We start from the raw sequence: 24,682 nt of genomic DNA, 5'->3' as shown, positions 1-24,682 counted from the left end.
GTCGCCGCCGCCGCTGCCGCCACCCGTGGTATCTGAGCCCACGTCGGAACCCGCTAGCCGTGCCCTCGCGATTTCCAAATCAACCCGCATGCTCTCGAGCATCGAGGGAAGAAACATCTTCTCCGTGGGGTCAGTGGCGGTCCTCCAATCTTGGAAGACCTTGTACATCTGATCTCGCGTATGGTTACGCGAATGGAGAGTGTACTCGAGTGGGGCGGGTGGGAGGGCGGATGACTGGACCTCATGGGGCGATAGGTGGGATTCTCCCCTCGCAGCCCGATGCGCCCGCTTTTGTCCAACCGGGTGAGGGCGACCAGCAACTGAAGGAGGGGATGGAAACTCCTCAGCATCCGGGGGGAGATCGTGGGATCCGCCGCTGCTGCCGCTGTAGTCGCCGGAATAGTTCAGCCTCTGCTTCTTCGGCCACCCAGCGTCGCACCCCGCCCGGAACTTCTCGGAGTCCTTCAGCAACAAAAAGCACTCCCAGAAGTTGAACTCCTTATACTTCCCCGCCAAGGGGAACTGACTCTCGGCTATCCTCCGGGCGTCCTCCTCATTCTGCCCACTAGTGAGCTGACGGACGGTGTTGGCGTACAACGACGAAAAACGGCCAACCGCGGCCCTGATGCGCTCCCTCCCCTTCCGGACCTCCTCCCCGCTGAAGTCCTTCCTGTGCGGGCAGTGCCTCCTATAGGCAGCTCTGATCTTCGCCCACATGTTGACGACCCGCTGGTTGTTCGCAACCAGCGGATCGTCGCACACCTCCAACCACCCCCTGGCCACCCCGGCGTACTCATCCTCCGTCCACTTCCTCTGGCCGGGGGTGTCGTCACCAACGAGCTGCGACGACTCGCCGACCGCCTTGGCCTTCCCCTTCGTCTTCTTCTTCGGCGCGGCCCGCCTCGCTGGAATGAGAGTATCCGGATCTCCGAGATCGATCTCCATATCATGCAATGACAGAAGGTCATCGCCAGTGAACTGCGTCTCCACTGGGGTCGACGTGTGAGACGAAGCCGTCAAAAAATCAAGCGAGGGACGATATACCGTGTCCCCTCACAGTGACCCCTACATCCCGGGATGCATACCGTGCTGCATCCATCCCTGCCACATCATCCCCATCATCTGCTGCTGCATCTGGGGCATACCTCCCCACCCCGGCGCTGACTGCCCGTCGCTCCCCTGGCTCCCCTGCCCCTCGCCCGGCATCCCCCACGGCATACCCCCCGGCATACCTTCCTGGTTCCCCCCCTGCACCCCCCCCCCCCCCGGCGCACCGGCCATCATCCCCATCAACTGCCCCCAAGGGACGTTAAACCCTGGGCTCATCTGCCCGCCCATCTGGCCCCATCCAGATCCCACAGGTACCGTGGGAGTCTGAGATCCACTCGTCGCTGGACTGGACTCGTTGTTGTGATCCATCGCTCGATGATGCTCTTGTACATAAAGTTAGAGAGAGAGAAAACTCGTTAAAACAAGTGGTGCAAATGAAAATGAAACTAAAATCGCGTTTATATAGGTTTTAAAAAAACAAAAACAAAAAAAAAAACAAAAATTGGCGCTGGTCGATCGCTGGTCGATCGCTGGCCGATCGGGCGGCCACAATGGCGGCCAGCGCCGAGCGATCGGCCAGCCCACGCCGACCCGCTCGCCGAATTCCCGCTGGCCGCCTCCAATGGTTCGACTAGCCGATCGGCCAGCGCCGCGAATCTGCTAGCTGGTCGCTAGCCGACCATTGGAGATGCTCTTATAACCGATTGGAAGTAGCTCATTCTGAGCAGCAAATGTGAGAGAGGTTTGTTCACAGTTGGAAGAGTTTTCTTCAAGATTAGAGAGAGAGATTTGGAGTGTGTGTGTGATCATACATAGATTTCTTTCTATTCTGTTTCCCATTCATTGTAAAGAATTGATCGTCGCTTGGAATAAATCGTTCGAGTTGTGTTGTCCATGTAGACTTTTACGTCGAACCACGTAATTTCTTGGTGTGTTGTATTTTCGTTTCATATTCACAAATCCTAACAGACGCCTAATAATTTCATCAATTAAAGTAATTATCAATTAACATTAGCGCCAAAATTTTTAATTAATTACAAAATCAGATCAAATCAATAATTATGTTTATGTGATTAGATCTGTAAACAAAAATTGATCACTAGTTGTTCTAATAGATCCTTTCAATAATTAATAAAATGAGATACGGAGTATGATATAATCCATAAAAAGTTAGACAAAAGAAGAGGCCAACGATCGTATGTCTCTTTCTATATTGTCGGTTTCTTTACACGCAAAAAATCGATTTTGACTTTTGAGGTTACTAACCACACAAACGAATTAATTTCATGCAATTTAGTAGCATTGGTCTAGCTGTAGGAACAAGTTAAAAGTTGGGATGTAATTTATCATTTAAATTAGTGTACTTAATTCTTTTTGTTGATTTCTGGACAAATTTGTTTGTAACTCGATATTATACTTAGTAAAGTTGGATTCTTAACTGCCTCTAGGAAAGACAGATAGAAGTTTTTTAATTAAAACACCGCATTTTAGTAAATTACTATATATGATCAATATATTTGTACTTTGATAGCTACTATTACTATATATATTCCTAAAATATATGTGGATGTCACCTTCTACGGTTCGAGTACCTCTTTTCCTCACCAAACATTTCTTAGAGAATGTGTGTTAAATGAGTCCGTTCAGATAGCAGCAATTAATGCACGAAGACGAATATTTTGAGAAAGTCAACATTCATGACCATCTACATATTCTACATCATAAATTTATGTACTACGTTTAATTCTACGGTCATGAAATGTTGTGATTATTTCAAATGAAAAATCAATGAGACGATATAATATTACAGAGTAGATATGATTTAATGAAACCGTGACATTCTAATCATGTTTCACAGTATTTTTTTTTTTTATCCTTTAAGAATAAATCATGTTTCATATTTATTTCAACGACCAAGTATTGATCATTTCATGTATATATGCATCCTCGAATGAATGGCAGATGTTGGCATAGTAAATGTACAAAAAGGACTAAAATATCCGGCTCGTTTTCAAATGTGTTGGACGAAATAATTCAAAACATAATGTTCTTGACCAAAATCATAAAATCGTCACATGCATGTTCAGGACCACTTTTGACCCTTACTCTTTATTATAAATGAATCATCTAATTTATAGACTTTAATTAATAGCGTTTTGAACTTAGGGGCGCTAGAATTGGAATTTCCACATTTACTTCAGAATTAAGTTCAATCGATTGTTGTACTATTTCAATATCATATTCCACAATTTAAATATGAGTATAAAACAATATAAATTGTACCAACATTACGTGTGTATTCTCAAGTAATGGGAAGAATTAAGTTCAATCGATTGTACTATTTCAATATCATACTTAAGAGCACTCCCAATGGCGTCGGCGAAAACTCGGCGATTTTTCGCCGAAAATCGCCGAGTTTTCGCCGACCAATGAAAGGAATTCGGCGAAAAATCGGCGATTTTTCTCCCGATTTAACGCCATCCGGCGATTCATCGCTGAAAAATCGCCGAATCATCGCCGCCCACTGTGGGCGCGATTCGGCGATAATTCGGCGTTTTTTTTTTTTTTTTTTTTTTTTTTTTTTTAAACGGCTAAATTTGTTAAATCCACCACTATAAATACTTCCTCTTCCTCCTCCATTCATCACACACAATTCTCTCAATTTTTCAATCTCTTTCTCAATCTTCAATCTTCAAAATTATGAGCTCTAGTAGGAAAAATTCTCGAAAAAGTAAGGGTAAGGGCAAAGAGTCGAGTTCGCAACTTCCCAACACTGATGAAGCAAATGAGCAGTGGATGAGCTCGTTGTTGTCGATGGGTTCATTATAAATCTATTTATTAAACACATTTGTAGAGAAAATTAAATAATATTAAAAATGATGATGTAAAAATGAAATGTTGAGTTAGGGAGAAATAAGGGAGAAATAAGGGAGAAACCATTGGAGCAGTTGGCTAAAAGTTGGCTAAAAACTGGAGATAAATTATGGTGCTGATGTGGCAGAAATAAGGGAGTTTTAAGGGAACCCATTGGGAGTGCTCTAACAATTTAAATATGAGTATATAAACTTACCAATATAGGAGTACATTACAAATATATTCTCATGTGGATTCAATTGGGTCAATATTTTAGCAATATGACTGACACTTGTCAATCACCAATCATATACTGCTAGTTATATATTGTACGCATTAATGAGGGTAGCTACAAAATCGTGCAAATTGCAAACCAAAGAATTGTCTACTCAATAAGGCATAATGGTATTGAATTAGAACACGCCAAATCTGAACTCCAGTTTTCTTTTCCTTTTACTTTTTCACTTCGTTTAATAAATTATACTCTGTGTCCTTTTGAGTTTTGCATGGCATAACTGCATAAGCAAAATATTTGGCTGGTATATATAGTACATTAGCAATGTTTAAACGTTTTTATGTGATACCTATGGATATCGTATTACATTTATTTTTAGTGTTTCAGTTAATTTATTTAGGTGATTGATAATTATCATATATAAACGGGTATCGCAAAATTTATTGGTCTAGCTGTCATTGACCAAACAAAAACGCAATTAGGTTTAGAGTGTGGAGCTTATTGACTATTGTTGTATGCTTCCTCTAAAGTCACATGTAATTGTCTAATGTGAAAAAGTTGTTGGACAGAATAAAAGAAGGGAGTCAAACCACGCTACCGTTTTTCATAGGTAAAGTTTTTGGCAATTTTCATAATTTTTAGTAATACACTTGGGATAGACAGGTGTTATGTTACATGTTAATTACATAGGGGTGGCAAAACGGGTTACCTGCGGGTACCCGACCTAGACCTGTCTTTTGTTTAATTTTTTTTAATCTAAATTTTGTTGTTATTTGAATATATATCCCATATATATGTATGTGTGAACTCATGTACTGTTTATATATAATTTGTGTCTAATATGTGTTTATATGTGTGTGTAGCAGTCGTTTATAGCAATATATATATGTGTAGTATCAATATATATATATATATATATATATAGAAAATACTACTATATGTGTGTATAGGAATGGCAATGGGAATGAAGTTATCTAGTTACAAAGTAAATAGAATGGCAATAGGCAAAGCTAATGACAAAAGAAACTTTCCTGAACTGCGGTAGTTGGAGGCTCGGCTAGTAGTTTACTTTTAATTAACTATAATTAAAATTTAAAAGCCCTAACTCATATAAAAATCCGGTATTTTAGTTTTAGTTTTTAAAGTAATACGGCCAGCATTTGTGTATTTGAGTTTGACTATTGCGATCAATAAAAAAATAGTAGTATTAAATCTTGGATTGTCTCTATAAAATGGGGAATCAAGCTTCATTTCAATTCACAAATCTATAAAATGTCAGACGCCGGAAAAAAGTTAGGTTTGGGAAAAAAGAGTGAGACACAGGCAAAAGAAGCCCCAAACCCTAATTCTAAGAGTGGGAAACCAAAAGCCCAAGCCATCGCAGGTCATCACTTCCCTCCTCCTAAAGACACCAATACAGATGAGAGGAACAACAACACTAATATCTTGGCCAACAATGAAGTTGCGGGCACAACCTCGTCTGGAGCTACACAGGACAAAAAAACCCGGCGCATGTTTGGATTGTCTAAATAGGTATGTCCATCATCTTTTATTTCATATATATGTATTTCTCCATTCTTTTTTTTCTGTGATAATACGGTTGTTTCATTCAAATATGGGGTTGTAGGAAAAATGGAATTTGTATAAAAAAATCTTTACTTTTGTAGAGGTTAAGGTTGATGGTGTTTTCAAGCACTTTTTACCCTTTTCTCTTAGATATTTTTTGTTTTGCTGCATTGGTGTCCTTGCATAAGGATTCAGAAAATACCGGATCCCCGCCTACACAAGCAAATTGTTGATAAAACTCCAAAATCGCATTTTCTTTTGATCCAATTTTCTCTTGTTATAATTCATAATTTATCTATAGACTCGATATTTTAAAAAATCTGCAACATATGAGTACATACTTACACATAAGTAGGAAATCGCATTCTTGTGGATAAAATATGAAAATAATACTACTTTTTATTTGAAAAATATATAGATATAGTTTTAATTCCAATCATTCTACCTCTTTTTCTCACCATAATAAGTATCTAGAAAATAAAAAGTGTCGCGTAAAGTCGGTGCAGTTAAGAAGCAATATACGTACAGATAAAATAGATTTTAATAATGTCCTTATCTTTGACAATCTTCATTCTATACGGCGAATTCCGAATTTATTTGATAGGAAATTATTGTGTAAATTTTAATTATATTTTGAAAAAAAATTAAAATGAGTGGATGAAATGAATTAGACGAACACATATTAGAGAGATGGAGTATATTTATGAATTAATTAAGTTTGCATCAAGTTCATAATAGTAAAAACGTTAAGTGTTAACCAATAGAGCCAAAAATCAAAGGGTAATGTTTAATGAGAAAGTCAAAGTGGCATTTTCGTTGACTAAATCTATCCAAAAGTTGGAAAACTTATAATTTTCCTAATTTGTGTCATCAGATAAGTCAGATCTCACCGGTGGACTTGGACGATGGATGATGCCATGATATGTTCCGTTTTCGTGTTTTCGTGTTGATCTGTAATTTTTAATTTGTAGTGATAGATTTTGGATTGTACGTTACTCTTTATTAATAAATTGATGTCGTTGTTTTGTATCATTATTCTGTTTCAAACTATATTGCTGTAAGTAAACTAATAACAAGTTAAAGAATTATGATCAGTTTGTTTAATAAGAAAATAATGTTATTGTAGATTTTACTGATCCTAATAATATGGAATAGTTGCAGAGAAGATAATTTTTCATAGATTACTTATCATGCAGTAGTAATTTAAAATATCAGTAAAAATAAGAAAAATATTGACAAAAACTGGGATGACATTATTTTCTGTAGAATTTGGAACATTCTAACTCATTTTACTGTAGTCAAAACTAAAAAGTAAAAATAGTCTAGCTAGTCAAATGCAAATATACTCTGGGTTAATGATTTGAATATGTCGTGGGCTTGTGATTCCTTAATTAGTAAGTGTGGGTGTTAATGTGGGTCCGCCGCTTTGAATATGTTGATTTAGAAGTACTATTAATTAATAATATTGAACTTAGTACTACTATTACTATTTATTCTGTTTTATATTCAATTGATTTTCATATATTAAAAGTTAATATTTTTAATTTTATAAATTTCATAAATATTGAAGTTCAATTTGTTATATTTATTCTTTTTATTAAAGTAGTAATAGAGAACTCGATTAATCAAGCTTAATTTTTAAGAAATTTATAAAATTAATAATGAAATAAATGTTGTTAAACATAATTTTAGTGAGAATGATGTTTATGAATTGTACTCATATAAAATATGTATCTAGTCATATACAGGTATATAGAATAATAAACATTTATGAGCTACTTAATTAACCGAAGGCAGTTGTTAAGATACTATATATTCCTACTAATTTATCTTTTTTAGATTAAATCGTTTCACAATAATAACGACCTATTAATCAATTCGAAAATATATTTTAAATTGATAAAGAAAAAGGAAGAGAAAGCGGTGGCCTCTGCTGATCCAAAATCAACTAAACATCTAAGTCAATTAAATAGCGTAGATATGGATCGGAAACGTGACATTCAGATCATGTTATTTATTACATCCGTCTCCCAAATTTTGACACAGTTTACCATTTCGGTTCGTCCCTAAAAATTTGACACACTTCGTTTTTACCATTTTTGATAGTGGACTACATATTCCGCTAACTCATTCCTACTCACATTTTATTATAAAACTAATACTTTAAAAATATGACCCACATCCCACCAACTTTTTCAACTCACCTTCTGCCGGGTCAAAGTCTGTCAAAATTTAGGGGACGGAGGTAGTATCTTATATAGAATAAATCATGTTTCATAATTATGTTAAAGGTTAAAAACGACCTATTAATCAATTTAAATATATTTTATTTCCACTAGAAAATTTAATAAGATCAATCGAGCTCTATATTTATATTTTCAAAATTTTCTTACATAATTAATCAACGGAAGTTTACATACACATTAATTCATGGCAATAAAAACTCGGTCGGGGTATGAAGAACACGCCATCTTTGAAGTTCCATTTTTCTTTTCTTTCTTCGCTTTGTTTAATAAATTATATCCGTCCTTTTTGAGGTTTGGTATTACTGCATCAGCAAACATTCATTTTTAGTATTTCAATTAATTTAATTAGTTGATTAATAATTATCATACATAAATGGGTGTTGCATAATTTATTGGTCAGTGATCGTCTTTGACCCGGCCGACCACAAGGCATTTAGTTTTGGGAGAGTTTGGAGCTTATTTACATTAATTGTGTCAAGCTTACTCCAAAACTCACATTTAATTGTGCAATGGGCAAAAGATTTTGGACAAAATGTGATAAACTGAAATTTTGGTATGCTTTGTGTAGTTTTTAAACTATTTAAGTATAATTTGGTTATTCTCTATCACAAATTATTTAATAAGTTTGTTGATTTTTATACACACAACAACTAATAAACTGGAGGTAGTATTTAAAATGAAATGGCCGCAAAAATGTCAAATTATTTTAAAATATGGCTAACTTTTTAAAAGTCAATACACGGATATCGAGATAGAGAAACATTCGTTGCACGGAAAAAGAGAGAATCCTAAAAGATGTACTCCATCTCATAGTCATGCTAATAATTTTTATTGTAGACCATGAATATGCATATTCAAAAAATCTAGACTATGTAAATTTATTGATATATAGTGGCAATGAATCAAGTGTACATATAAAAAAAATCTAGACCATGAGTAATAAAATGTAAGTAAAAAGCAGTAGTCTAATATTCAGACTAAAGAGTTACGTAGACCACTGTAAATGTAACAATTGAAGTGTGTCATGAAAGAATATGGAGAAGCAAACAGTATAAACAAATAATCTCTTCCGCAAAAAAAATGTGAAAAATGTTGACCCAACACGCATTTAAATCATAGACTTCTGGGGTAAATCGGCTGTCACAATTAACGATATACAATCTCAAAAGATTAGTGTGATCGAAGTATCTTCTCCAAACAAAATAAAAGAGATTAAATGTTTTATAGTATAAACACTAATTAGACTACAAGTTTTAAATTGTTCATCAAGTGGTCTTAATTCACACGAACAGCAATACGACTTTTTGCAAACATAATTTAACGATAAAAAAAAGAGGCCCACGGTCTTAAGGCACTTTATCATAGTCGTAACAATTTCATGAAGCCACCGTCTAAAGAAAATTGTCGTCCAGCTTTCACACATCTCTCTAATGTCTTTATACACAAAAATTCAATATTGAGGTTACTACTACATTCACTCACCAATCAAATTCATGCGCAATTTAATATAGCACTGGTCTAGGCACCAGTTAAAGTCCATATTTGTCTCCAATATCTCATTATCTAGTTATCTTTTGATTTGTTCCATATATTTGTTTCTTATCATTAACTTAGGTTATTATTAGTATTACAAAATAGGAGTTTTATCTATTGAATTGATCATTGAAAAAATACTAATTATCTTTATCGTTCTTGTTTTTTTATCTTTTCCGCAAATCATAAATCCCATCTCACGTGATCGACGGGAAAAGCTCCCGTGAAAAACCCTTGATCGACGATCACCCCGATACGAGTTAATCGTATCAGCCTGCCTATCAATATTAAGTATTCTATATAAGGAAAATTCAATTTGATAATTATGCAAATAAATATGAATTAAAACAATCCAATCGTGTTATGACATAATTAATTGTTTTAATAAAAATGAACTCCGTGATTTTTAGCTGGATATTGTTCTTAATAAAGATGGATTCTAGCATATAGGAAAGTAAGATAGGAGTTTTTGAATTAAAACACCACATTTAGTATTAATATATTTATATTTTGTGTAGTTACTAGCATTTGGTTAAAAATGGTTGTTTAGTTTTAGTGTTTAAAGTAATAGATTCAGTGAATTAACATAATATGATGTACGACAGTGGGCCAATCAGCCAATGTTGCGGCTGATTAAAATTTGTTTGAAAAACAAACCAATTTTCTTCGGTTCGAAATTTTGTTTCTCTCTCTTACTTTACCCGTTACTTTACCCGTATTTTCTTTTGCTTACTTTATTTTGGTGATTTCTTGTAAACTAAAGATGAGATTTTAAAGAAATAAGTTAAAACTACATTATCTTTTGTTCCTTTGAAATGAATATCTTTTATTTCCAAAATATATAGATAAAGTTTTAATTCCAATACTTCACATTCTACCTCTTCTTCTCGGGAGCAGATCCTCTGCTGTGGAGTAATTCACAGCACACCATGCTGTGGTTAAAACGCAAACAATATCAAATGAAACGCAAACCATAAGCCTTTACACATAATTCGCTTTATTCATTATTCAAACACTATTTCCCCATGGCCCACCTCACCGATTCATTCTATGAAATACAAATATACAATATTTAATAATAAAGCTGTTTCAATATTTTTGTCATTAATTATTAAAAATAAATTTGCATTATTAATATTTCATGAACAATTAGATTTTGGTTTGGAATAAAGGATTTTCTAGTTTTTACCCAATTACTCCCATTCCTATAAATATTATTATTACATATTCTTTTTGGCAATCAGTAACAAAAAAAATTCCAATTTTAGTATAAATATATTTAACGGATATTGGTAGTAAAACTAAAATTTTTGGCCAAACTTTGATATATTCGACGAACTTTAAAATTAGTCTAAAATATCACAAATTTTACATTTTGTTTGTTATTTCTCACGATAGGTCAACCACTATATCCGACTAACTTACGCACTTTTTTTCTATCTTAAGGTATTTTAGACGAACTTTAAAATTTGCCAAAATTTTAGTTTTAATACCAATATCCCTTAAATATATTTATATTAAAATTGTTTTTTTTTTTTTGGTTACTGATTACTAAAATGAATATGTAATAATCATATTTATAGGAATGGGAGTAATTGGGTAAAAAAATTAGAAAATTAATGAGTTGTTTATTCTAAATCAAAATCTACTTGTCCATGAAATATTAATAATGCAAATTCATTTTCAATAATTAATGACAAAAATATTGGAACAGTTTTATTATTAAATATTGTATATTTGTATTTCATAGAATGAATCGGTGAGGTGGGCCATGGGGAAATAGTGTTTGAATAATGAATAAAGCGAATTATGCATCAAGGCTTATGGTTTGCGTTTCATTTGATATTGTTTGCGTTTTAACCACAGCATGGTGTGCTGTGAATTACTCCACGGCAGAGGATCTGCTCCCTTTTTTCTCACCAAACCTATTACATAAAATTCAGGAAAATAACAAAGTGTATGTGTTGAGAAAAAGTCGGTGCAGTTAGGAGCAACGTAAGTAAAGAAAATAGATTTTAATAAAGTCTAGTCCCAAACTTTGACCATTAATATTTGCAGCTTAGTTTTACGGCGTATTGCCGAAATTATTTGAGGGGGAAATATTATGTAAATAATTATTTTGTGAAATTTATTTTAAAAGAGTGAATGAAAGTAATTAGACGATCAAATATTACAGTGATGGAGTGTTTATTTATTAATTAAATAAGTTTGAATCAAGTGTTAAGTGTTAAGTGTTAACTAATAGAACCAAAATATCGAATGGGTAAGGTTTCATGAGAATGTCAAATTATAGTGGCATTTTGCGTTGACTAAATCTATTCCGTGACAAAATTTATCCAAAAGTTGGGCGATTATAATTTTCCTTATTTGTGTCATAGATGATGAGTTCAGACCTCTTCGGTGGATTTGGATGATCGTTTTATTATTGATCTGACTTTTTTATTTGTATTAATTTTGAATTGAATGTTTTTTTAATTATAGATTGATCATATTGTTGATCTGTTTATGTTAAAAACTACTGTAGTTTATGGCCTTGAGTATCTCTTCTGTATAAAAAGTTACTCCCTAAACTCATAAAAAGTTGAATCAATTCGTTTAACGGAAAAAATAATGTTATTGTAGATTATGATTCCTGGTAATATGATCATATGGAATATAATTTCTTATAGAGTATCATATGTTTGAAAATATATAAATAAAAAATAATAAAATATTGTAAAAAAACTAGGATAACATATTATTTTTGATAGAATAATTAGTTTAGAACGTAGAAGTTTCTAGACTCATTTATACTTTAATCCAAAACCAAAAATAGTCTAGTCAAATTGTGATTCCACAATATGCGTGGGGGTTAATGTGGCTCCACCACATTGAATATATTGTTTTAGAATTATTAATTAATTTTATTGATATTTTTAAAACAATAAAGAAATAGTGACAAATAATATTTAGTATTATTTATTTTGTTTTATATTTTTAATTTGATTTTAACAAATTTAAATTTATTATCAATATTTTACTTTTATAAGTTTCATAAAAATAAAGACCAATTTATTAAGTTTATTTATTTATTTATTTATTTATTTGAAGTTATAGAGAAAACGAATAGATCAAGCTTGATTTTTGTGAAATTTGTAAATTAAAAAATTTGTAGTATATTATAGTAATTTTTAATGTATTACAAAAAAAATTTAAATATACAAAAAAACAGAAATGTAAAACTTGCATTTAATGAAAATGATGCTTACGAATTTTGATCATATAAGTCGCGAATTTTATTTATTTATGAGCTACTAAATCCGAAGCCACTTGTTAATAAGGAGAAAATATTCCAAATTGATGACATCACTGAAATATAAGAAAAAGGAAAAGAGAGGGAGAGGCCCACGCTAGTCATTAGTCAAAATCAGTTAAACATCTTAGTCAATCTCATAGATATGATGCATTTCATATTTATTTAAGTACTACTAATATCTTTTTCTAGAATAAATCATGTTTCATAGTATAATTATGTTATAGGTGAATAATGACCTGTTAATACATTATATTTTCTTTCCACTAGAAAGGTTAATAAGATCAGTTAAACTCTATAATTATATTTACCAAAATTTTCTTACATAATCAACTGAAGTTTCACAATATGGGGAAAATTCAATTTGATAACTATGCCAATATATATAAACTAAAATGATCTAAATATGACATCCATTTTACGAACTAAATCGATCTACAATTAACTTTAATTTTTATAAAAATGACCTCCGTGATCTGTAACTAGATATTGTTCTTAAGATGAAGTTTTTGATATAAAAGCCGACGTGCATGACAGTGGGCCCATAATACGTGTATATTGTTGTGTGTATATCTATCCTCTATTCCACTTTGCATATACTATTTGACTATTAAAATATACTCCCTCTGTCCCATTAGAAATGCAACGTTTTCCTTTTTGGATTGTCCCACTAAAAATGAAACGTTTCCTAAAATGGAAACATCACTCTCTCTACTTTTTTCTCTCTCTTACTTTACTCTCTCTTCATTAACTCACAAAACAACACTTGCATAAAATCCTGTGCTGGAAACCAAATGTTTTATATTTATTGGGACGGAGGGAGTATTTAATTAAGCTTGGATCTGTGCTATAAAATGGTATCACAAGCTTCATTTATATTGACAAATCTTGATTAAGATCATAAAATGTCAGAGGCAGGAAAAAAGTTGGGTTTGGGAAAAAAGAGTGGGATGAAGGCTAAAGAATCCCCAAACCCTAAGGCGAAGGGTGGTAAGCCAAAATCCGAAGCAATCGCAGCTCATTCTTTCCCTCGTGAAGAGACCCATACAGATAAGAGGGAGAACAACAGTGCTGCTGATAATCTCTGGAGCAACAACAAAGTCACGGGCACAACCTCGTCTGGAGGACACACCAACAAAACCCGCATATTCGGATCCGCATCTAAATAGTATGTTCATCCTGTTTCATTTCATCTAAGTGTTTTTCCATTCTCTTTTATATTTTTCATTTTGTTACATTGGTGATATGATGTATCTTGTTTAAATCAACTACTCCCTCCGCCCGCGTATAGGAGTCCCGTTTTGCCATTTTGGTCCGTCCGCGAATAAGAGTCCTGGTTCATTATTTCTATAAATGGCAAAAGGTCCCACATTCCGCCAACTTATTCTACTCACATGACATTTAAAACTAATATAAACAAGTGAGATCTATTTTCCACTAACTTTCTTTCACCCACTTTTCTTAACATTTCTTAAAACCCGTGTCGGAAATGAATGAGACTCTTATTCATGGACGGAGGGAGTATATGTTTTTGGGGGAAATATTGTGTAAATAATTAGACGACCAAACTTTTGAAACTTATAATTTCCTTATTAATTTGTGGCAACAGGTCTCACTGGTGGATTCGGGCCACGGTTGACGCCAAGATATGTTTCGTTATTGTGTTGATTTACAGTTCCTTTTTTATGTAATGATTTTGGATTGAATTTTTCTTTTTAAAAATAATTGCTTTAGTTGTTTTGTATCCTTGTTCTATTTGAAACTATTACTGCAGTTTTTTGCTTCGAGTATTTTTTAATATTTAGAGATAAATGGGATAACATTTTATGTTTGATAGAATAATTAATTGAAAACAAATTAGACTCATTTTTACTTAGTCAAATGCAACAATAGTAGGAGTAGTTTTAATTTCGGACTTGAATATGTTGCAAATTAATAAGGTAGGTGTGAAACTGAAACTGTGAATGCGGCTCCCCCACTTTGAATATGTTTTTTATACATTAATTAATTGTATTGAAATTTGTAAATAAAGTGTAAAGAATTATAGATAGAAAAAGTGGTTTAGTATTATTTCTTCTGTTTTATATATTTAATTTTAATAAAAATTGAAGCTATATTTATGTTTTATTCATTTATTTGAAGTTATAGAGAAAATAAATAAAAATCAAGTTTTGATTTTTATAAAATTTGTTAAATTAAAAATATAAAAATTATTTTTAATATATTATAATAAAATTAAATATATAAAATAAATAGCATCAAATGTACATTAAATTAGAGTGATGCTCAAATATAATATTCAAATTATAAGATGGTACTATATATATGAGCTATCTGAAACCACTCGTGAGATACTATTCCTAATTATATCATGAAAAGAAAAAAGAAAAGGGAAAACGAAAAGGAATCCGAAAAGATACTGATAAGGAAACATGAAGTCAATAATAAAACATCGAAGTCAATTAAATAGCCTGGATATGATAAGGAACCGTGACATTCATTTCATTTATTGGTCTATAATCGTCTTTGACCCTACCACATTGCATTTAGTTTGTGGAGAGTGGGGAGCCCTGAGTCAAATTTAATTGTCTAATGGGACAAAGTTTTCGGCGAGAATGTAATAAATTCAAAATTTGTTATGCTTTGTGTAGTTTTTATAGGAGTATTACTATTTAAGTATATTTTGTTTGATTCTCTATTATTAATTATTTAATAAGTATGTTGATTTTTGATAATGAAATATTTAAAAAGAAATAATAGATCAATGGAACAAAAATGGAGTAAAATATAATAAAAAAGGTCAACAAATCTCTAATAGATATTTGCAGAGGTGAATAACTATATACTATAAGCTAAAGATCTATCATAGTGTTCCCACTCAAGTCAAGAAACTGCTTGAAGATGAAAGGGTAAAGATGGGATCATCAGACGTACTAAAAAGATCAAAGTCTAAAAAAGTTGAAAATTACAACAATAATCTCAAAATAGTGGCAAATGATTAACAAAAAAATCATCATCTTCTAGTTATCCAGAGTCTATCGATGCTAATATTTTTTTATTACAGACTACAAATATGCATATGCATATGCAAATGCAATTATTCAGTAACTTTTTTTATAGTTCATTCTGATAAATAAGGAGTATGATCTCAACAATATTGTTGTGACATGGAAATTTTTTTCACATGAATTACTGTAATAATCATCGTCCATCGATCAAGAAAAAAATAGATAGACATAAACGATAATACGAGACAACCATACAAATATATTAAGTACAATTAGGTACTAGAACTTCATTTAATTATTTATTTAGTGGCAATGAATCAAGTCTACATATTCTAGTAATCCTAAATAGTTGTGACTATAGCTTAAAATTATAAAAAAATCTTTGGTAAAAAGTAAGTAGTCTAGTACTATTTCAGATTAACAAGTTTACATAATAACCCCTAACCTCTCTCGCCAGAAAATGTAAAAAATGTTTTTGAACCAACACGCATTTAATTAAAACCATAGACTTTTGGGGTAATCGGTTGTCACAATTAATGAAATAGTAATAAAATTTCAAAGTTTTGGCAGTTCTAAAACTGCTGAAACATGACGTGGCATATTGTTTATTCAACTGGAGCATGTGCATTATTAAAGCAATAGTTTAAAACCTTTTGTCCCTATTATATTTTTCATTTTATTCCATTGGTGGAATGGTGCCTTTGCTTATATACGTTTTTCTATAGTTTTACATGTCTCATCTATAGAGTCCATAATTTAAAAAGAGGCAATGTCCAATTATCTATCTCTAATTTTCATGCGGATTTATTGATTTTTATGATAACAAATGTTTAAAGAGAAATAAAAGATGAATGGGACAAAGAATGCAGTCAAAACATCACCAAAAAAAAAAGGATGAAAAATCTCAAAATATCGAGTAGGATAATAAAATTAAAAGGCTAACTTTTGAAAAGTTAGGAGAGAGATTCATGAAGAAAGAAAGAATTATAAATGGACTAAAATATTCTCAAAGTCCTAAAAGATCACAAAATAGTGGAAAATGATAAATAAAATTGTTATTATATCGTCCAGAATTTATCCATGCTAATATTTTTATTATAGACCACGAATATGCATATGCAAATGCACTTATCCAGTAATTTTTTTTATATTTCACTCAAATAATATCATCGATCAAGAAAAATATGGATATGCTTTAACAATAATACGAGACAAAACTAAACAAACACATTACTTAGGTACTGGAATTTGGATTTATTGATTTATTTAGTGGCAATGAATCAAGTCTATATATTTTACTCCTAAAGCATTAAAAGTTGTGAGTATAGCTTAAAATTATATAAAAAAATCTATGCGAAAATTACATACAATAGACCACAGTATAAATGTAAGAATTAAAGTGACTGTCTCATGCAAGTATGTTCGTGTAATAATTTGTACAAACAGTATAAATTAATAACCTATCCCGCTAAAAAAAAAGTAAAAAATAATTTCAAACTTAAACACCATCACATCTAAATATTAACCTAGTTGTTTATTTACAGCATGAAAAATGTACAGAAACCATTCATCATGAAGCTAAGGTATACTATCTTTACTGATTTCATTAAAACCAGAAGTGGATGAAGAGTACGCTACACCTGTTCGTATCGTCGATGAAACCGGCGACTCCCCCCACGTAGCACTGCTCAAGCTCCGCCTCTCCTGGTGAAAGTCCTTCATGGCTTTGAACCTCACGTCGTTAGTGTAAGTGCTCCCCTCGGGCGTTACAACCGGAATCTCCATTTTCCGCTCCAGCATCAGAACCACCTCTGACATCGTTGGCCTCACCGATGGAGTTGCATTCGTGCACAGGAGAGCTATTTTCACCACCATCTCTATCTCCTCTCTGTTGGCACTGGCATCCAATCTCGGATCAATGAGTTCATCAATGTGCTTGCTCTCGTTCAAGTGGCTCGCCTACAATGCCAAAGAATGTACCGATTTGAGAAGAATTGTCATACTTATTTCAATCAACGTAAATGTCCCATTAGCTGACGAAAACAATCGCTTGAAAAATAAAGGTTCGTACCCAATCCAGAAGGCAGACGAAATTGTGACTAGGCATGTAGTTGTTGTTGCTTTTCCCGCTGACTATTTCCAGAAGCACGACTCCGAAGCTGTAGACATCTGCTTTGTCGGTTAGATAACCCCACAGTGCATATTCAGGCGCCATATATCCTCTGCAAAAGAAGGACAAGCACGCTTATTAGTGTCGTGGGCAGCCAGGGAGAGGGTCACCAACATAATGAGATAAAATTTACGTACATCGTTCCAGCAACTTTTGTGCTAATGTGCGTCTTCTCGTCTTCATTAAGACGAGCCAATCCAAAATCAGATATTTTAGGATTCAGAGCGCTATCCAGCAGCACATTAGTGGCTTTGATGTCTCGATGGACAATTTTCAGCCTTGATTCGTCGTGGAGGAAAGCTAACCCTTTTGCAATTCCGATGCAGATCTGGAACCTTGTTGCCCAGTTTAGTATCATTTGACTTCTTCCATTTGACTCTGAAATGTAGTGTTTGTTAACTAAAACATCGAAGGTGGAAAGTATGCGAATTAAATTATGGAATAAGCATATATACGAACCGAACAAAGCGTGTGCTAGGCTATTGTTTTCCATGTACTCATACACCACCAGCAACTGATCGCCTTCAATACAGCATCCGTATAGCTTCACAAGGTTCTGGTGCTGTAAACAAGAAATCATGCCAATCTCATTCAAAAACTCACGATTTCCTTGCCTTGATCCAGACGAGAGTTGCTTCACAGCAATTACAGTACCATCAGGCAGTTCACCCTGCAACAGAACGTTGATCAGGAAAAGCCAAACATCTAGAAAACAATATCTTCGTGAAAAGAGCAGAGCACCTTGTACACTGAACCAAAACCACCTTCTCCAATTTTATTTGCAGCATCAAAATTGTTAGTGGCAGTTCGAATCTGTTTGAGGGTCAAGATGACTGTTTGCAGTTCTAGACCTTCAAGATCTGTACGGAGAAAGTCATCGAATAAGCCTTCAACTTTGAGTTGCAATGCACCACATCTCAGATATGAACAAAAAATCTAATGACTTACCATTTCTACCATGTTTTCGACCTGTCAAGTAACCTTTCCACCAAAGGATTCCCAATATCGCGAGAATAACAAACACTGTCAAAACTGCAGCTACTACATATGCAGTTACATGCTTCTTGTTTCCATCTGAACAGACTTTAAAAGCTGCGCATTAAGAAATAGAAAATAAGATAAAATGAAATCTTCTAGTACAAAAAGTTGAAATAAGACATGTTTTGAAGTTGAGGATGCCGAAAATTCTAATGGAAGTACTCACTTGGATCAACTGAGATAGCTGATATAAGAGAACCATAATCCCCTCTGTTGGGAATCCGGGTAGTCCCTTTTCCAGCCCAGTAAAACCGGATCTCCAATGTATTATCAGTCACGTTGGTACTAAACTTTCTTACCACCGATTTTTGAGCTCCACGAGCCTCATCTTCAATGTCGAAGTTTTCATGCACTAATTTCTCCTGGTGCAGAAAATCAGTGAAGTATCTTAGTAATGAAAAAAACTCTATAGGAGAGTATATTGAACCAACCTGAATGTATATATCAAACATCCGCTTCCCCAGACTGTAATATGAGCTGTTGTTGTCTGTGAAAATTATCTCCGCAAAGTGCAGGCTTACATTATATTCCCCATTCTCCAAGCAATAATGGAAATACGTAAGTGAAAGAGGGCTAAGGCGGGCACTACTGTACAAATCAGTGAGATTTGGCGTAGGAATGTTGACTGCACGTGATTTCTGGTAAGAAGGTTCGTCTAAGAAGTCCCCGGTGCTAACAAAGCCCCAGTAGTTGGTGCTTAAGTAACTTTCAGCATCAAGTCCACCATCACCTTCATATATAACTTTTCTGTCGGTTTCTTTGACACGCAAGTCATTCCCACCACAATTAACTTGTAACGAACATTTATCTGTTAGAAACAAAGTCAACATTCTCGGTTACATATGCTGCATAACATACAGAGATAATAGAGAAGTTGTACAGCTTCAGAAAACACTAAAACAAAAAGGGAACTTTTACAACATTAATCGCAAAAATGTAAAGGAGCCTCATGGATTACTTGTGTTTATTTGAAGAATATGTTCAAGGTATATCCTTTTATGTATGCAGTGAGATTTCCATAATGGAGTTTTTCACCATAAATATAAAAATTGCCTAAGAAAGAAGGATCAAGAGTTTACACCAGTACGTCTTGAAATTAATGGAGTTTTTGTACCAAATTACATGTACTTGAGTATTTGAGCAGAAATAAGCCAAATCCAGGGGCAGGCTACATCAGTACGTCTTGAAATTAATTTTAAAGAGAAAGGAATGGATTACTTACATCTGGGGCAGACTACATCCTTTATGCATGGGAGAGTTCGTTTTCTGTTGAAGTTTAAGAGTATGCGTGAGGAACAAAATTGAGTATATATGCAACTTGACCTTTTCCTCTTGGCCAAACTATAAAAGAGTGGATGGAATGAAATACATCTTACAATGTATTCGATGCAGCTGAGCCTTTGAACAAGTTTACGTTTCGATTCCTGCACAAGAGAAATATAGAGAAAATGATAGTATGTTGCTATGTTGCCATTTACTACTATAGTACTATATAATAAGGAAACCTCAATGGCTTTTCTTACATGTCTAGTCGACAAGCAGGTTCCTCAGGGCCTTCCAAAGTAAAATTGTTGTAGGAAAGGTCACTGCATATCAATAATCCATTTTACAAATTTCGTACATACATATTATAGCATATTCTGTTGCAGAAAGTCCATTTTGACAAATATTCATGCATACAAGCTGGAAAAGGAAGGACTATAGAGTGTTATGAAATATGAAAATAAAACGTACATATTGCCTCCATCCTTCAAAAGTGTGTCAGGTATCTTTCCACTCAGCCTGTTGCCGGTCACAAACCTGTTGACATGAAAGAAAACACTCGCCTGATCAGAGTTATGGTTCTTTCAGATTGAAGACTGCAATAAGTTCAAGAAAAATTTCACTGAGCTGAAAGCAGTTCATGACAAAGGGGATGTGGTAAGAGAAGATGAGTTGAATTAAGTTTATAATCTTGTACTCACACTACTTTCAGATTTCTAGCGATGTGGCTAGGAATCACGCCGTCCAACATGTTGAAACTGACGTCCCTGTCAATACCATAGACAACAAACTAATGAACTATGAGAAAATAAGTAAAAGTCACTTATGATTGTTACTTTAACATATTCATTCCTCTCAACAATAAATTTCACATTGAGCAATAAAAGAACTTGGTATTCGATGAAGTAGTTGGGTTACTCACAGCATATCCAGAAGTCTAAGCTTCCATATATATGCAGGAATTTCACCAGTAATTTTGCAGTTTCTCAATATCCTGTCCCAACAACGAAATCACCTTATTCTCTTATAAAAAGTGAGAAATCAACCAGGAAGCATATCAATATACTCAGTTACTCAGCATACAATGATGTTAGGGCTGTAGTGCTCCTCAGCAATGGAAATTCCTGAGACGGTCCTTTTAGGTCGCTAATCCTCCTGTGCATCGAAGTTCCATCAGAGTACATATCAAAGTTAACCATATAGAAACATCGAGTGAGGAAATAGTAGGTGAAGGCCAACTCAGGAATGTTGTGTACTCACAGATTTTCTAACATATCAAGAAGAGTTATGTTCAAGGGAATGGGCCCCTCCAGTCCGCTAGCAAACATTTCTCTTCATTGGTGTTAAAAAATGAATGTTAGTAGAAGACTCTGAGGTACTATCTATACTACTCTCTACCGCAAGGGTACATAGAGATCTCACAAATTTGTAAGTTGCTTCCAGTTCTTAATAAAGTCCGGTATTTGTCCACTTAGATTGTTGTCATTTACCCTACTGTAGTGCAAAAAGAAACTGTTAAAAGCACTAGAGAATTCGAAAGTAACAAATAAATTGAAGAGCTTACAAATCTTTTAAATTCATCAAATTCGCAAGTGAATTCGGTAGCTCCCCTGTCAGTGGGTTCGATGATAAGATCCTGCAGTTCAGAAATGTAGTCAATTGTTATCAGTTTTGTTTTTTAGCATCCTAATTTGAAGAAGTAAATAGTACAGCTCATAAGAAGCATGAGATCTCACAGATTTGTTAAATTTGTCATCCTTCCGATGTCAGGAGGAATGCCCCCCGAGAATTGGTTTCCCTCGAGGTTCCTGATCCACACAATAGTGCAGAGCCAAGAAAAGCTTGTTAATTATTTTGTTTACTAAAATTTGGTGAAAAGGCTTAATAAGCACCAGAGTTAGAGAAAAAAATTAAACTGCTTACATACAGGTATGTAAGGCTAGTAAAGTTTGCCAGATACTTTGGTATTTGTCCGGATAAACGGTTTACGAGTACAGAGCTGCAGGAAAAATCAGGCAGTGTTGTCGGTGATCAGAGAAACACTGATGATTATAGCAAAATAACAGGTGGAATGTAAAACTTACATAAAATTAAGTTGCATTGAAGCCCACTCTTTCGGAATCGTGCCAGTTAGGAGATTGTAGGCAAGATCACTAAAAATTAAAAAAAGGAAACAATGTGCACATAAATACTAAGTTTCTACATTCGAGGTAAAGCTGATATTGGAATAGGTTCTTACACGTGCTGAAGGTACTGAAGCTTTACAATCGACAATGGAAGAACACCAGGAAGATTGTAACCCTTAATCACACTGTTGTAAACAAGAATGAATTCATTATAACACAGGCCAATGCTGGGAGAATTAGAGTGAATGATAAGGAGTGAAAACCATACAGTGTAGTAACATGGCAGACGGTGTTGTTGTCATAATTGCAATTGCATTCAACATAACCATCAGAGTTCGGTGGAGGAGTTTGTGAGATCCCACCCATCTCCAATTCACATAAATCAGCATCGAACATCCAGTGTACTGCGCCCAACTCGTTGGCTATCTCTTTGAAGACATCAACTATGGACGAAAAACAGAACACCACCGTAAAATGAACAAAGGATGCACAACAAAATCAGAGAAAACAACCAATCCAAATCATCATCACCATATCTGGTTATTTTTCTTAAGTTGCTATATACTATGTTCCTTGTACTATAAAAAATCATTACAATAGTGGTTCCATTTGTAAAACAAATTTACATAATTATGCAAACAACAGAGAATTACTTCATATTCTTACACAAACTCATTATACACTGGTAATGAAAAATACATACACCATTTTTTCTACCAAACAATAGCCAATTACTTCAGTTTCTCATCAGTTTGTGTGTGCACTAAAATTTACAACAATTCTTTCTGGTTTACCAAGCCCGGAAATTCAATATCCAAGTCCCTAAGTGTGAATAGTAAAAAAAATCAAACAAAAGGTTTTCCAGTATGCCTGAAGAATTCCCTTTCTTTGATCAATAAAACATTAATTCTTCAGTTAATCATCCAATTTTGCTTCTGGAAAGTGTTAAAAACACGCATACAAATAAAATTGAAGAAGAAAAGCAGTTAGTTACCTTCTTCCTGCGGCACCCGCTGCGACTCCGACAACCTCAAAAACGAGTAACAGAAAACCACAACAGCCCAACAAAGATGCAAACTTTTCCCTACCAACATCGCTCCCAAGCATCAAGACTTCAACTTTACTCAAACAAACAATGGAAATTCCAGTTTACAGCCTTAATGTGATGCAATTATATACACATTTAATATCTGACTAGGTCTGGGAAAGCGAATGCAAAGTTAGCATAGGAAAACAACAGGCATGAGCATGATTGATTTAGCGGTAACAAAAATAAAGACTTTGTATCGAATATTTAAAATCTGGGATTGGATTTTCGTATTTCCGTACTTGAATGTCTATTTATGTGTTTTGACTCTCGGTTATTTTTGTCGCTACCCGATATTACTATATTCAACCGCTTTGAATTTTTAAATAATTAAAGGTCATATTTTCATTGTATAACAGAACTAGTGGAGTCGGACACAATAAAAAGGTTTGTTGTTGACATGGAAAAATATTGGCGGTGTTGCAAATTGTCACTAAACAATGGAAGGCGGCATTATTGAACAATGGAATCGACAACCACCGATTCCACCTGAATCTACTATTGATCTTAATCATTTTCGAAATCTGAATAGCTAGTATCCACTTTAGCAAAATTAAGAACTTAAGATATATTACTATGTTTTCTATTTTAAATGTATTTGGCTCCATTTAAATGTATTCACTTTCGTAGAATTATTGTAAATTTTAAATTATATATTGTCTCTAATTATAAGACAATACAAAACAATATAGACAATATTATCCTTTTGATGGCGCAACTGCAAATAATTGGATATGATTTAGTTAGGACTTTGGGTTATAAAAGCAATGCTTTCTTTCACCTAACCATTTCTTTTAGTATATTTTTTCAAAATTGTGGATTGCTTCCTGGTGGTGTGGGCACATAGATATAAAAAGTTTGCTTCATTATCCATTCAAAGATTAAGCAAGTAAATTTTGTCATTCTTTACAATATTAAATTTAAAAGGTTTGGAGATGGGAAAAGTTTATCCCATTTGTAAAAAAGTTGAAGTGGTAATGAAACCAATACTATTAGGGCTCCTTTGATAACTTAGTAATGCCTAGAAATAGATATATATCTTCATATTTTCAACAGTTTGATAACCTATTTAGCCCACCATACAAGTCCTTGTTTATTGGTATGGCCCGTCTAGGCCAGCTGAAATTGGCTAGAAATGTATGGATTTGTAACTTACAACTTTTATGGTATAGCAATCCGCCTCGTATTGGGTGTATTCAGATATAGGAAATTATA

The 24,682-nt window shown here is 33.9% G+C and overlaps 1 protein-coding gene and 1 long non-coding RNA gene across 4 annotated transcripts; one reads left to right on the top strand and one right to left on the bottom strand.

The window, feature by feature from the left end:
• Nucleotides 1–13,675: 13,675 nt before the first annotated feature.
• Nucleotides 13,676–14,481, top strand: LOC125188566 (uncharacterized). Its single transcript, XR_007170748.2, has 2 exons — nt 13,676–13,943; nt 14,385–14,481. It is a non-coding gene; the product is annotated as an uncharacterized LOC125188566 (long non-coding RNA).
• Nucleotides 14,482–17,169: 2,688 nt separating this feature from the next.
• LOC125188557 (putative LRR receptor-like serine/threonine-protein kinase RFK1) lies at nt 17,170–23,676 on the bottom strand. 3 transcript variants are annotated; one of them, XM_048085491.2, is made up of 24 exons: nt 23,375–23,674; nt 22,649–22,823; nt 22,494–22,565; nt 22,339–22,407; nt 22,182–22,253; nt 21,991–22,062; nt 21,819–21,890; nt 21,677–21,748; nt 21,515–21,586; nt 21,338–21,409; nt 21,177–21,248; nt 20,956–21,021; nt 20,726–20,791; nt 20,515–20,577; nt 20,368–20,415; nt 20,214–20,257; nt 19,423–19,799; nt 19,158–19,353; nt 18,902–19,045; nt 18,695–18,813; nt 18,413–18,623; nt 18,091–18,331; nt 17,855–18,005; nt 17,170–17,742 (listed from the first exon to the last, which is right to left on the bottom strand). In XM_048085491.2, the coding sequence occupies exons 1-24, from the start codon at nt 23,472–23,474 to the stop codon at nt 17,362–17,364; spliced, it is 3,027 nt and encodes a 1,008-aa protein (XP_047941448.1). In that variant the 5' UTR covers nt 23,475–23,674; the 3' UTR covers nt 17,170–17,361. The 3 variants fall into 3 exon arrangements, with proteins under 3 accessions (XP_047941448.1, XP_088915081.1, XP_088915082.1); XM_089058955.1 differs by having other exon boundaries at nt 18,091–18,623; nt 23,375–23,676; XM_089058956.1 differs by lacking the exons at nt 22,494–22,565; nt 22,649–22,823; nt 23,375–23,674 and having other exon boundaries at nt 18,091–18,623; nt 22,178–22,253; nt 22,339–22,387.
• Between the last annotated feature and the right edge of the window lie 1,006 nt (nt 23,677–24,682).

This window comes from Salvia hispanica, chromosome 5 (genome assembly GCF_029641045.1).
Source record: "Salvia hispanica isolate PSC_SH4W2 chromosome 5, Shi_PSC_v1, whole genome shotgun sequence".
Classification (NCBI taxonomy): domain Eukaryota; kingdom Viridiplantae; phylum Streptophyta; class Magnoliopsida; order Lamiales; family Lamiaceae; genus Salvia; species Salvia hispanica.
Note: the sequence above shows the minus strand (reverse complement) of the source record. Positions and strands in the feature narration are given on the sequence as shown.